Source organism: Pediculus humanus, genomic scaffold (genome assembly GCF_000006295.1).
Source record: "Pediculus humanus corporis 1103172107617 genomic scaffold, whole genome shotgun sequence".
NCBI lineage: Eukaryota > Metazoa > Arthropoda > Insecta > Psocodea > Pediculidae > Pediculus > Pediculus humanus.
This window is the reverse complement of record NW_002987231.1, coordinates 391,059-405,773: the sequence shown is the minus strand read 5'-3', so window position 1 is coordinate 405,773 and position 14,715 is coordinate 391,059. Positions and strand designations below refer to the sequence as shown.

General features: G+C 24.3%; 5 protein-coding genes across 5 annotated transcripts in view; 4 read left to right on the top strand and 1 right to left on the bottom strand.

Annotated features, from left to right (window-relative positions):
* Nucleotides 1–148: 148 nt before the first annotated feature.
* Nucleotides 149–1,384, top strand: Phum_PHUM249650 (COMPASS component SWD2, putative; the record flags this gene model as incomplete). The annotated part of the gene is made up of 2 exons (XM_002426324.1): nucleotides 149–177; nucleotides 403–1,384. The coding sequence occupies 2 exons, from the start codon at nucleotides 149–151 to the stop codon at nucleotides 1,382–1,384; spliced, it is 1,011 nt and encodes a 336-aa protein (XP_002426369.1).
* Nucleotides 1,385–2,848: 1,464 nt separating this feature from the next.
* Phum_PHUM249640 (uncharacterized protein) lies at nucleotides 2,849–4,056 on the top strand (the record flags this gene model as incomplete). Its single annotated transcript, XM_002426323.1, has 5 exons — nucleotides 2,849–2,910; nucleotides 3,057–3,155; nucleotides 3,265–3,431; nucleotides 3,571–3,823; nucleotides 3,924–4,056. The coding sequence occupies 5 exons, from the start codon at nucleotides 2,849–2,851 to the stop codon at nucleotides 4,054–4,056; spliced, it is 714 nt and encodes a 237-aa protein (XP_002426368.1).
* A 298-nt stretch (nucleotides 4,057–4,354) lies between these two features.
* Phum_PHUM249630 (E3 ubiquitin-protein ligase suppressor of deltex, putative) lies at nucleotides 4,355–9,077 on the bottom strand (the record flags this gene model as incomplete). The annotated part of the gene is made up of 13 exons (XM_002426322.1): nucleotides 4,355–4,527; nucleotides 4,632–4,746; nucleotides 4,885–5,092; nucleotides 5,172–5,446; nucleotides 5,555–5,714; nucleotides 5,809–6,051; nucleotides 6,166–6,294; nucleotides 6,380–6,521; nucleotides 6,628–7,077; nucleotides 7,713–7,952; nucleotides 8,027–8,313; nucleotides 8,696–8,840; nucleotides 8,987–9,077. 13 exons carry the CDS (start codon nucleotides 9,075–9,077, stop codon nucleotides 4,355–4,357), a joined length of 2,658 nt encoding a protein of 885 aa, XP_002426367.1.
* An 841-nt stretch (nucleotides 9,078–9,918) lies between these two features.
* Phum_PHUM249620 (COP9 signalosome complex subunit 5A, putative) lies at nucleotides 9,919–11,190 on the top strand (the record flags this gene model as incomplete). Its single annotated transcript, XM_002426321.1, has 4 exons — nucleotides 9,919–10,023; nucleotides 10,181–10,471; nucleotides 10,703–10,934; nucleotides 11,012–11,190. The coding sequence occupies 4 exons, from the start codon at nucleotides 9,919–9,921 to the stop codon at nucleotides 11,188–11,190; spliced, it is 807 nt and encodes a 268-aa protein (XP_002426366.1).
* A 2,624-nt stretch (nucleotides 11,191–13,814) lies between these two features.
* Phum_PHUM249410 (GTP cyclohydrolase I, putative) overlaps nucleotides 13,815–14,715 on the top strand; it is a gene marked incomplete at both ends in the record, with an annotated part of 5,695 nt that continues 4,794 nt past the window's right edge. The window contains one exon of the mRNA XM_002426320.1: nucleotides 13,815–13,962. Coding sequence (XP_002426365.1) covers nucleotides 13,815–13,962 — 148 coding nt within the window. The remainder of the gene's footprint in view (nucleotides 13,963–14,715) is intronic.

Here is a 14,715-nt window from a genome sequence, read left to right as displayed (position 1 = left end):
AATGAAATTTAAAATTTGGTTATTAAAAATAAACGAAATTTAAAAAAATTTTTTTAATCTATACTTAAAACACATAAGAGAAAACAATTTTGCCGACTGGTTAACGTGTCATTAGCTACGAAAACGATTGTTCGATATTCAGGAAAAAATGTATTCTGGAAACGCTAGGAATTTTATGTATATTTTTGAAGCCATCAATTTCGTTTAATGCAATCATTTTTTACTTTCTTAAAATTTATTCTTCAGTCTTTACAAAAAAATAAACAGGGAGCATTTAAAAGAGCTATAAATTTGTGAATATTATTTTATAATTTTTAGTGAATATTGACGAGTGAGGCCTGGCGCAGTATTTATATTGTTTGTATTAATATGGTCGCCATTTTATAAATAACTTTTAGTCAGAAAATTGCAAATTCAAACTTTCAAAATTCCGTTAACAATGAAACTAGTGGACCAAGTGGTCCGTAGCTTTAAAGTAGCAAAAGTATTTAGAGAAAACTCAGATAAAATAAACAGTATTGATTTTTCAGCAACTGGGGATACTCTAATTTCCTGCAGTGAAGATGATCAAATTGTCATTTATGACTGTGAGAAAGGAACACAAATGCGAACTGTAAATAGCAAAAAATACGGGGTTGATTTAATTCATTTTACACACGCTAAAAATACTGCTATTCATAGTTCTACTAAAGTGGATGACACTATCAGATACTTGTCATTACATGATAACAAATTCATTAGATATTTTCCCGGGCATACAAAGAAAGTAGTGTCATTATGTATATCTCCTGTGGAAGATACATTTTTATCTGCATCTTTAGATAAAACTTTAAGGCTGTGGGACCTCAGGTCTCCCAATTGTCAAGGGTTAATGCATTTGTCTGGTCGACCTGTTGCTGCTTATGACCCAGAAGGCTTAATTTTTGCCGCTGGAGTTAATTCAGACAGTGTAAAATTGTATGACTTAAGATCTTTTGATAAAGGTCCATTTATTACATTTAAGTTAAACCAAGAAAAGGAATGTGATTGGACAGGTTTAAAGTTTAGTAGAGATGGGAAAACAATATTAATATCAACAAACGGCTCAATTATTCGTTTAATTGATGCATTCCAAGGAACACCGTTACAAACATTTACTGGTCACTTAAATAATAAAGGAATACCAATTGAGGCATCTTTTAGTCCAGATTCACAATTTGTATTTAGTGGTTCAACTGATGGGCGTGTTCATGTTTGGAATGCTGAGACTGGTTATAAAGTTTGTGTTCTTAATGCCAATCATCCTGGACCAGTACAGTGTGTTCAATTTAATCCCAAATACATGATGCTCGCATCTGCTTGTACAAATATGGCCTTCTGGCTTCCTACTGTTAATGATTCATAACTTTTATATTGAATGAATGTTTTATAACTATAGTGGTTCATTAAAAATTACAGTTATCATTTCAGTTAAAATAATTCAAAAATTAGTAAAAAAAAAAAAGAAAAAAAAAACATTTGTTTGAAAAAATTATTGTTTGTCCTTTAAACAGGATTAAAGACTGCATTTTAAATACTACTTATTTTAAGTTTGAAATATTGTTAATATAAACTTAAAGACTTTTCTTATAGTATGGGCTAAAAATTTTTGTATTTCATTTATTTTATATTGAAAAAATAAATAAATTTACTAATTTTTTTTATTGTGACCAAAGAGCACCTAAAGTATTTTAAATTTAAATTCATTCAAATTTTATTGGAAAAAAAAAAAAAAATTTAACTTTAGGGTAAAAGTTCTTTAACTTTCCCATAAGTTTTTTTGTTATTCTTTTGGGATTTATTTTGTACTATTGTATTATTTAATTCTGTAAAAGTTTTTAATTAGTTAAAAAAAATTTTTTTTTTTTTTTTTTTTTTTTTAAATGAAAAGGGCAAAAATAAATGTCCTTTTTTATGTTTTTTTTTTTTTTTTATAAATATCATAATTTGTTTCTTTTTTTACTGTTTAAAAAGTCATTATGTATAATATTCAAATATTTTTTTTTTTTGCATTAATATTCAAAATTTGAATGTTTTATATAAAAAAAAATTCTCATTTATAATTACTGTATTAATTTTCCAATTTTGAAATTTAAAAAAAAAAAAAACTTAATTTAGCTTTAATTTGATTTTTATGTACCACAAACATAAAGTTTAATTTTTTTTTTTTTTTTTAAATTTTATAAATTGTCTTAAAAATTTATTAAATTATTAAAGATTTCTTTCAAATAAAGCTTTTTTTAATTATTTCAACCATTAAACAACAATACTAATTACTCTAAAAGAAAATTTAATTAGTGAGCATTTAAAATTTGAAATCAAAATGGCGGAAATTTTTTACTTATGTGTGAGACAACTTATTGAATATAAGTATTAACAAATTTTATAAATTATCGATAATAATTTATGCTAAACATTATCAAAATCATGTAAAATTAAAATAATTCATTATATAAAATTTTATTTTGGCCCTTTTACAAAAAAAAAAAAAAAAAAAAAAAAAACAATTTTATAATTTTTGTTTTTAAAAATGAGTTTTGTTATTTTCATTGTTTGAAAAAATTAAATTAAATACATAAATTAATTATTAAAAATTTAAATTAATTTTACACAACGTTAGTTTATTTATTCCTCGATGAAATAATTATTATTATTATTTTTTTTTTTTTTAAATTCCCGCTAAAATGATTTTTTTTTTTTTTTTTTTTTTCATTCGGAGAAAACTGCAACATTCGATCAATCAATTATTTTTGTAAACCAAAGTTATGAAATTACTGTCTATGCTTAATTTAATTGTTATTGATTTAAACCTTATCAGTCTATTTAAAAAATGTACAATTTTATAAAAACTTTATTTGGAATACCTTCAAATGACACTAATCAAGAACCTAGGTATTTATAAATATCAATAATAATTTATCATTAAATAAATTTTGTAATGTATTTCATTTGATTATGTAAAAATGAAATTTATAAAAAATTTATTTTCTCTGATGAAATTTCTTGGATAATTTTAGAAATTTTTTTTTTTTTTTCAGAACCACTGTTGTTTTAAATGAAAATAATTATGAAAATGATAGACCAAGTGAGAGGTATATTGATAATAAAGATGAAGATAATGAAAGAAATATTTTTAGGTTAGAATTTTTTAAATTTATTCACATTTATTTTTTACATAATAAAAAAATATATATTAAACCATGGGTATTTTATTTTAAATTTTTATCGCATAATAATTGACAACAGGCATTTTGATACTAATATGAGAGTGTTTGGTCCGACAATATTTGGTGATCCAGGAGAAATACATAAATATTTAGATGGATTATTCGATGAAATGCAAAAAAAAATTGATTTATTCGGATTTAATAGTCAAAACAGTATCATTTGGGATGATCAAAGTAATAATTTTTGTAAGTAATTAATTAAATAAAATGTTAGTTTTAATAAAGAAATTTGTTTTAAAATATAATTTTAAATGTGTTATTGTCTTTTATTTGTGAATTTATTTACTAATTTAAAAATTTTTTAACTTTTGCCAATTTTTTTTAGTTTCATCAAGTTCTCATGAGAATCCACAAAGTGAAACAAAATCTCTTCGTGATTCATTTTTGAAATCGGACCACAATACAAACATTAGGAAAAGGGATATAAACTTAGATAGTAATTTAATGGCTGAGGAATTTGATAATATTTTTAATAGTAGATCAGATATGTCTCAAAACATTAGTTCAATTGTTACAACACCTCAAAATTCATATTCAAAATCTGTGTATATTAGGACAATTAGGCATCCGGATGGGGTGTGTATTATGCTCTTTATGTAAATAATTAAATTTATTCGATTTAATTTTTATAATATCATAATTTTATTTTTAGTCTGTTGAAACCATTAAAAAAGTTAGCGATAACACTGGAAATGAAGAAACTACAATTACTCATGATAACAATAGTCCATACAACAAGTCTCCTAATGATTATCCACTATCCACCAGTGATGATGCTTCAAGCATTTTTAGAAAATTCTTCCCTTTTTAATTGTTTATTTTTAAAATGGAAAGGAATTAATCAAAAAAAAAAATGCTCTTTTGATTTTAATTCAAAGTAAATGAATTATTTATAAAATTTAAATAGACACTTTTAATACTATTAAAATTAAAATTTTTAAATATATATTATATATTTGATATTTTCAAATAGAAAATAATTTGTTTTATTTATTATTAATAATAATTTTAATTAAGCCGATTGAATGATATAATTTATTTTTTATTTAGCAACTTATGATTTCAAATTATTTACACGTTTTACATAATGCTATATTATTTATAAAAAGTCACTCTTGGCCAAAACCTTCAGTCTCTTCAATTGCGTAGTTAAGCTTTTCAACGAGCTGATCAAAACTTTTGTATGGAGGTAAATCCAGCCTGTTGAAACAGGTATGTGAACGAGGTAACCAAGTATCTTTTCCAACTTTTTCAATACAAAATCTTTGAGGCCCGTTGCTTCCTAAAATAAAAAAAATCAGTAATAAAATTTGGAATTAAATGTTTCCGAAACAAATAACTAGAAATAACGACTGATTTACGATAAAATCTAAAAATTATACAAACCCATGAGTTCGGCAAAACCACCTACGGGAACTCTGCAAGTTCCAGTTACAAATTGCAATAATCTTGCCCTTTTCTCATTATCAGTCTGATTTACAAACTGCCAAAACCATACAACCTATTTTTTTATAAAAAAAAAAAAAAAATCATAAATTACTAATTGAATCAGACAAAATAATTTGCAAAAAAATGTAATTCGTAAGTCATAGAAAAAAAAAAAAAAAATTACTTAAATTACAATTTATAGTAAACTGACCTGCTTGCTATTCCTCGTGTAATGTCTGTATATGGCATTCCTTTGCCAATCTTCAACGTCTATTTCCTGCATTCCGCAAAGCATTAATTCTAATTCTCTTTCATCGAAATACTTTAACCATTCTAAAGGTACTACTTCGTTAAAACCATCTAAAAAGGCTTTAGTTTGATCTTCTATTCCCCTCGTCATTCTCCATTCCGTCATTAACCTGCACAATATTACACATTACTAAAAAAATATATACAAAAAATTTTAAATTTAAATAATTCATCCGACTTTTTTTTTACCTTATGTATTCTTCCTTGTTTTCTTCGACAACTCTAATTAAATCTCCCTTTTCTTTTAATTCGTGATGTAAAATTTGTCCCAAAACTTCAAAATCAACGCTAAAAAATAATTCTAATTCGCATTCGTCCACGTTATTGTCTTTAATCCATAATAAAGAATTGTAAAATTCCGGATCAATTGATTCTATATCCTTCATAATCAATTTTTTATTTAACATTCTTTTATAAAATGGCATGGTGAACCCGGAGTAAATGAATCTTCCGTGATACAAAGCCTGTATTAATTAATTATTTTTAAATATATATATAAACATTTGGTATAATTTTAATTAATTGAAAATTCTTAATGAATTTCTTGGTACACAAAAATTAAAATTACAAACCATTGCAATAAAGCGTCCGATAAATTTAAAATATAACAAATGATCTGGATTAACGTAAGAAGCAGGATTTATTTGCAAACTATAATTATTTTTATTGGCATATTCAAATAAACAATACATCGGATTTAAAACTTCGTGAGATAAAAGGAAAAACCATTCCCTAAAAAAAAAAAAAAAAAAATAAAACGCATAATATTATTTACTTGAGAAATAACGATTTCATGATTGATTGCAATAAATTAAATGATAATTACCTAGATACACCCCCATAATCAAGTCCTTCTTCCCCTCGAAAGGTTATATACAATCTTCTCCGTAATTCGTACGGAGGAAGTCGCATTATTTGATGATAAGAGTCTTCGAAAAGAGTTTGACGTGTGACTGTTATTTTTATATGATTTAAAAGTGCATTACTCTGACAAAGATACCGAAATTGACTGAGTTTCCATTTGAAAGAACGTTCATATGCCCTCGGAACTCCATACACTCCTTTTGGTCTAAAAATCAATTTTTAAATTGTCTTGAATAAATTTCATCTTTACATAAACTACATTAATATCTTAAGATATTAATATTTATATTGTTTTTTTTAGTGTAGTGAGAAAATTTACCCTTTGGGAGCTCCCGGACGAGGATCTTGAAAAGTTGTCGTTTTGGTATTGTGATCGACAAAATATCTAATACCGTCTTCCGTTAACCTGATTTCCCATCCAGGTGGAAGTGGTGGTTCATCTTCTTGACTAAATAATATAAATAATAGTATATTAAATTATATTTACCATTAATAACTGTTAAAATATAAAAAAAATAAAATAAAAAATCTACCCTTGAGTTCTGGGATCTTCCCATTGTGTTGTTCTATTTTTATGATTTACAAAATAAACTTTTCCATCCGGTTGCATTCTTTTTTCCCAAGAAGAAGGAAGAGGACCCAATGAGTCGTCATCGTCTGCCAAAGCGCTTGGACCTGGGATATTGGTCGCAACGGACGTTGCAGAATGCTATATTTATATTGTAATAAAAATTCTATTTTTAAAAGGTATGCTTTTATTTTTTAAATGCAAGCTAAAAACTAAATAATACCGGCGAATAAAGAAACCGTTGATTTCCTTGTTGTACGACGGTGGCCCTTTCTCCCTGCCAATGTTGAAAATGCTGAAGCCTTTCTGAGTTGGGCCTTTGCCATGTTGTTGTTCTTGTATTGTGATCAAGAAAATAATTTCTTCCACGAGGATCTCTGCGAACTTCCCAACCAGCTGGCAGTGGTTGGGGCCGTTCCCAGGAAGTGCTTCTAGTATTGTGGTCGACATAATATTTCCTACCGTACATGTCATACCTCATCTCCCATCCAGCTGGTAAGGGATCGTCTGGGGCATTTAACGAAGAACGTGAATCAGGAATATGTGGACCGGGAGGAGGACCGACAATGTTTACCCCATTCGAAATATGATTTAATGTTACTAATGATGACTGTGAACTATTCGGTGCATTTTGAGGGAATGCTCGGGCCATTTCGGATGGTTCTGAAAGTAAAACATTCCATCCGAGGTTACATTCAAATTTTCTCTAATTTCCATTTCATTAACTAATTTATTGTAAGCCAACAAAACTAGTATTTTTTTTCACAAACTTAATCAACAAAAATTAAGATGAAACAAAACTGTGCAGATGATATTTTTCTGCTTAATCAATAATTTAAGTTTTACAATTGTTATTGGATGAATCCGTAAGTATTTAAATTTTTTTTTATTTTAAGGAATTATTATTGTTATAATGCGCGTAATTTTACATAAAATTTTACTATCTACGCCAAACATAACAATTATTTCATAAAATTCTAAACAAGAATAAAGAATTTTGACAAAGTATCAAAATTAAATTTTACAATTATCTTTATACTATACAAAATTTAAAATAATAATTTTACTACAAAAATTTTTTGAAATATTTTATAAAATCTTATTGTTCAAGTTTTTTAAAAAGTTTTTTTTGGGAAAAAAAATTTGCTACTATAAAAATTTTATTATTTTCAATAAAAAAATTAATATGAAATTTACTATTTTGTCATATTTAGGCCAATAACTTTGTTATTTGACTTATTAATCTCAAAATAAAAAGAAAGGTAATATTTTTTAATTAGTTTTTTTTTTAAGCTTACCAACTTGAGATGTAGATTCCATATTAGGAGTGGTATTAACAGACACATAAGGCGTATTTCCGACACGGAACTGTACAGGATAAGGTGAATTATGAGATGAATTTACTAATGGTGAAGGTAAAACAAAAACATTTCCACTTGCTGCAGGTATTGAATTTTCTGAACCAGATACTCTCATTCTTCCTCGCACACCTCCATTAAGTACACTACGATGAGATACAGTCTCTGAATTACTTTGGGCTGCAAAAAATTTAATTTTTAAATAAGAGAATGAAATTCAAAAAAATGAAAAAAAATCTTACATTTATACTCACTTAAGGGACTAGATCTAATAGCATGTTCAACCACTGTAGACTGAGTGGATTGTTGTGGAGGATAAGCTTTCATGTCTACCTTTAACCCATTCAGTAAAATAATAAGCTCTCCAACTTGTTTTGAATCATATGTTAAAACAAGGGTTAATTCTAAATTTTCACATTTTCCATTATAATGGGAAAGTACTTCAAAAAGTGAAAGGTTTTTTTCACCTATTACACTATCCCTGCGGAATGTACTTTGGTCGAGTAGTTTATAATGAAGATAAGAATATGGTGTCACAAGTCTGAAAAATATAATTAATAAATTATTAAATACCAAAATGCATAATTTAGTGAATTGCTACTAGGATAAAGCATCTTAAAATGAAAATTATCATAACATTCATAATTTTCCATTACCATATTACATTGTTTCTTTAAATGATTGTCAACATTTACTTGTCTTCTCAAGAATATTAAAAGTTTTTTTAAAAATAATAATAATGAATGTCTTTTTAACACAATTCTGTGGTCTAAAATGTTTCAATTTAAAAAAATCTAATTTAAGTAGTTTATTTTCCTCTGTGTGTATATTACTTTTATTTTTGGATATTAATAGAAAATTCATTCAAAATTTTTAGTATATAATCTTTCACAATGTCATAACCTTAAAATAAATAAACTTACACAGAAAATTCTTCGTTCCATTTAGGTTGATAAGTACATTTAACTACTTCAGTTTTTTTAGGGTATTGATTATCAACAGACAATTCAACATAAGGATTTGGTTTTAATGAAAAGCTACTTCCACTTCTCAGATGAGCACACTCAACTGTAAAAATTTAAATAAAAATATTTAAAAACTATTCAAAAATAATTTTTTAAGTTTTTTCCTTCTTTATAATTTATCAAATTATTACATAAAATAATGTCCCTTGTTTTGGAAGAGTTTAAGTTTATTACAGGAATTCAACTTACTTGTGACACTTAAAGGGTAAGAACCGAGAACAGTAGTGGAAGAAACTGTATTTGAAATAGTTGAATTACCACCTATGGCTGCCTCTGCCATTATTCTTTGAGATCCATTACATTAATGAAATGTAAGAAAAAATTATCTGACAAATAATATAAATACAAATATTAAAAAAAAAAAAACTTATTAATCATACAACTTTAGGAAAAAACTTTAGTAATATTTCAGGAGTTTTACCTTTCTAAAGTTATTATTACTTTCAGTATACAACTACGTAAATAACATCCGGTTATTTTACTCAAGTAAGATTGCATTGAAAAATTTATAAACTAATATACAAATATTTACATAAAAACATAATCCCACATTTTTAGCGCAGTAATAATAATAATAATTTACAACAAAAAGCTTTTTTCATAATTTTGATATAATAAAAATATCCTTAATTATGATGTCAACTTTTTTAAAAGAAGTACTTTCTCATATTTTAATACTCGACCAAAAGTTTAAAAGAAAAATTAAAAAATGAAGCACTATTATAAATTTTTGTATACAATAAAAGATTATAACTAATTTTTAATTTAAAAAAAAAAATTTTTTTTAAGGCTGCTGATCAATTTGCTATTATTTGACGTCATTCATTACGGCGAAAGTGATATTTACTGTTTGAATGTAAGTACAAATTTAATTACTTATTTTAAAATAAAATTTTTTTACATTTATTAAAGTATTTTTACAAAAAAAGGTAATAAGTAAATGCGTAAATTTTAAGTTATAATAAATGAACACCGTACATAGTACTGAAATTGAAACACTACAATTCTTTTGGTTATTTTGCCGCGTTTGCTACTAGAAATTTGCGCCTAATAATTTCAATTAAATATTTTTATTTCAATTTGTTTATCAATATTAATGCTCCGAAACATTAATTTTAAAAATGTCCTTGGCGTCAGTACACATGCCAGCAGACGTATACTATGCTTGTACTCTACATGCATTGTCAGTCGAAGAAGAGGAGGTTATGGGTTTATTAATTGGAAAGGTAAATTATTTAAAAAATTTTAAAATTATGAAAAATAAAAACTTATACTGGTTTTGCTGCACAGCATTCAAAAAATATTTTTATCAATCAATTTACCCTATGGTACTAATACCGAATAGATACGATTGTGATGAAAATTGGAGTGACATATTTTTAGTTTGAAGATGGAGATGCATACATAATATCTTTAATAATTCTTCAACGATCAGATAAAAGAAAGGATAGGGTTGAAATTTCAACTGAGCAATTGCATTCTGCAATGGTAAAAACTTCTGAGTTAAGTGATTCTTTAGGAGAACCAATAAACGTTTTAGGATGGTATCATTCCCATCCTCATATAACGGTTCAGCCTTCTCATGTAGATTTAAGAACTCAAGCATCCTATCAAATGATGGATAATAGATTCATAGGAGTAATATTTTCAGTATTTAATGTAGATAAAACTAAGGTAATCATTTCTACTATTATTATTATTATTAATCTCTTTTAATGTACATTGTTTGAATCAAAACATTTTAATAATAAAATAATTTTTAAAATATTATGTTTTAAACGCAGTTAAATAGCACATATTGATAATTAATTTTTTCAAAAATCTTTTAAGAAAGAACATAAGATTTTGTTTGTCGAGACTTTAAATATATATGTGAAATGAGTGATATAAAAATGATTTTTAAAGGGACAAGAAATTCAAGTTACATGTTTTCAAGCTGCGAGGCAAGGTAAAGAAGGTCCTTATGAAAAAGTTGAAGTCCCATTATTTGTAGAAGCTGTAAAAAATTTTTCTACACCATGTTCGGAATCTATATTTCAATTGCCAGAAATCATTAGCCAGGAAGATTTGACCAATTACCATGAAATAAGCAAAAGTTGTGAGAATAGTTATTTAAATAAATTACAGAATGATTCAGGTTAGAATTGCTTTTAAAAATCAAATTGCAAAGTTTACAATTTTATAAGATATATATATATATACCATTTATTTTAGCTTTTGTTATATCTCAGTGTCATATTTTAAGTGCAACTGTCAATCCTTTATTGTTAAATGCCGAAGTCAGATTTAAACATAATATATTTACCGTCAAGGACCTGAAGGAAGAAAAAGAAAAGTTATTAAAATTGTTAAAAGAAACTTCGGATGATAAAGAATCAGATTGTGAATATTAATGAGAAACTTTATGTAAAATTATAAATAAAATATTTTGTACAAAAACTAAATGCCAAATTTCATTTTTAATTTTTATATAAAAAAAAAAAAAAATTTTTACCTATCGTAATAATTTGTTTATTTTAATAAAGAATTTTTTTATATTTTATCGGTAATGAAATTTTATTAATATAATAAATTCCTTACATACTTTCATTTTTATAAGGTTATTAATAAAGTTAACTACATTGTACATTACACTATGTTTGAAAACATTAATGTATATTGTTTAAAATACTTAAATTTTACAAATTAAAATTTCTTTTTTTTTTTTAAATGTTTCATTTACTACAGGGAATTTTGTTAGTTTTCATTTTTAAAAGCTTACTAACTTATTTAATTTTTTATTTCGATAAGTTACCATCGAATAAAAAAAAAAGGTTTTTGAATATGAATTCACTTTTTTTACTTTTATATATAAAAATGCAGTTTTTAGTATTAGTTTGTATTCGAGTACTTAAGTATTAGTAAAAGCAAATGCTATTTATATTATAAAGCTCATGAAAAACATTAATATTTTCTCCATTTAAAAATTTCTTAAAAATAAATTTTAATTATATTCTCATGGGGTTTTTCTATTTATATTTAGGCTTATCAGAAATAAGGTATTTATCAACTAATGTTCTAGAAAATTAGGTGAAATAATAATAATAATGCTTCCTTTGGATATTTGCCAATCGTTGTAAGGAAGTAATAATTATAAAAGTCTAAGACCAAGGTAACAATCAACCAAAGTCTAATTTGTTTTAAATCTTATAAATTAATTTGTAAATAGCCGAAAGTAATTTCTCTCCCCTTTTGGTAAAAATTGTTTCCTGGTCGAATTAAGGTCGTGTAAAGTTTTTAATTTTATCTATTAAAAAACTTCCTCATAATTATAAATTTTTTAAGTTGCTTAGTTAGGTGAAGTAATACTCAATTGATATTTACAATTAGAATTATATAATTATAATTACACAAAAATGATGTCAAGATGTTTTATTATTTCAATGTATTAACCCTGAAAAAAATTGACAATGAGGGGATGATGGATAAGTGAGTGACATGAATTCATTTTTGTTACACCACCCAATTGATTAATTCACAATATAAATAATTATCTAATGAAAACGAACGTCCCTCAATATTTTCATTTATATATTATAATAATTTCAGTTATTTTTTTCAGTTTTGTTGTTCGTGCTGTGATATAGCAATAATTTTTTTTTTTAGTAAAATAAATAAAATCAAATGAAATAAAAGTTGATGATGATTTATATTGAAATATATATATATATTATTTATTTATTTAAATAAGTAAAATTAATAATTTATAATATATACATGAATAATTTTTAAATAAATCGCACGATATTTTAATAATTTATAATTTATTTAAAAAAAAAAAAAAATATGAGAGAATATAATTTGAAAAACGGAAACAAATCACATGAATTTGTTGTCGAATCCAATGAAGAAAAAATGGCCGAACAAAAAAATGGATTTTTTAACGGAAAATGTGGTAAGAATAATAATTTTTAATAAATAAAAATAAATATTTTATTGATAATAAATAATGTGAAACCTGTTGTTGTTGTTGTTTAAAATTAAATCAAAATTTTGTTCACAACTTATTCGTTTTTATAAATTTTATTTAATGCTTATATTTGGCGCCATTAAATAAATACGTTTGGTAAATAACGGTCAATTTTTAATTAAAATTTTTTTTTTTTTTTTTTTTTTAATAGCTCAGGGGATAAACCCGAGGTTGTTGTTTTAATATTATTATTATTTTTTTTTTTTTTACTGAAACTTTCATTCACCACAAATAATTATAAAAGAAAAAAAATATATGTATATTGTTTTATTCGTACCCAATAATAAAAAACTTGTGAAATATTATTGAATAGATAAAAAGAATTGACATTTAAATTGTAAAATTATTTACATATTTGTCAAGGGAAATTAATTAAACCTTTATTAGGCAACTTTTTTTTTTGTTTTTTGCGGTTACAACAATGGAAAAAGAATAAAAAAGAAAAAGTTGTTTATTTAACTTAATTACCGTATAAGAATTTTCAGTTAAATCTTGAAGGTAACAAAAAAAAAAAAAAAAAAAAAAAATTAACTAACGAGGGGGGATGTATTATTGCGTCACAACGGATTTATGAAAATAAAAATGATAGGCATTGAGATAAGTTAAACATGGGAACTAGTTTGTTATTTTAAAAAAATTTCTTTTTTATTAAAGCTCAAAAAAATGCGATCAACATGTTTCGCGCTGATCTGTTTCATTGCCAATCGGTTTGTCATTCTTTTCGCACAATTTTTATTTTTTTTTAATTTTATTTTTATGTTTTTCTTTATTTATCGTAGAATTTTCTTTTTTTATTTTAAATGTTTTTTTTTTTTAAAAGTAATTTAAAATATAATTAAATGTAAATAAGTTATGTATTCATTATGTTTAATTTTTAATTAATTAATTATTATTTTAATTGGGCGGTAAACTATCATAAGGATACATTTTTTTTTTTCCATTATAAGTTTTTTATTCTGCACTTAGTTGGTTTTTTTTAAATATTATTTTTGTTAAAATATAAAAATAATGAATAATCGAAATGAAGATCATAGTGTTTCAAAGGGTAAAACGATGCCTCTCACATTTAGAACGTTATCATGGTCTGAATGTAGAAACCAAGATGATATAGAAATTCCGGGAACTCCTCGGACTCCCCGGACATCCACGACTCCAGGTATGTTTTTATCTTAGTGTCCCATTTTGTTGTCAGAAAGGTCGAATTTTATTTTGTAAATTTTTTAAAATTTTTTTATTAAAAACTAAATAGTATTATACAATCAATAGTGTAAAGTAATTGATAAAATTTGCTAAACAAATTCAAATTTTTTTTTTTTAATTATTTTAAACAACCCCTAAAAAAAAAAAAAAAAAAAAAAAAAAAAAATCAGTTAAAATTTTGACATGTCATAATTATTATTATTATTATCATTATTATTATTCTTATACAAAATTTTATTGATTATAATATTAATCATTAATTAATAAATATTAAAAAATAATATAAACAGTCAAAACTTAAACACATAAATGAAAATTTTAAAGTAATAAATTATTTAACTGGTTATAGTGAAATTTTATTATTATTATTATTATTATTTTGGAAAATTAAATGTCATAAGGTGTGGGGGAAAAAAAAAATGAATTAAAAAAGAAAATATTATGAAAATTCAAAAACCTGTTTAAAAAAAAAAAAAAAAAAAAAAAATTTGCAAATTAGAATTAATGAAGAGTTCATTTCATATAAAGAATTATATAATTTTATTTTACTAATATAATTAATTGTAATGTTTAAAATATGATAATAATGATTATATATGTATATTTAATTATTAATGTTAATTTTCATTTATTTATTTTTTTTTCTCTCTCAAGTATGATTTTTATTTTATTTTTTGCAATACATAAAAATAAATTTCGAAAAAAAAAA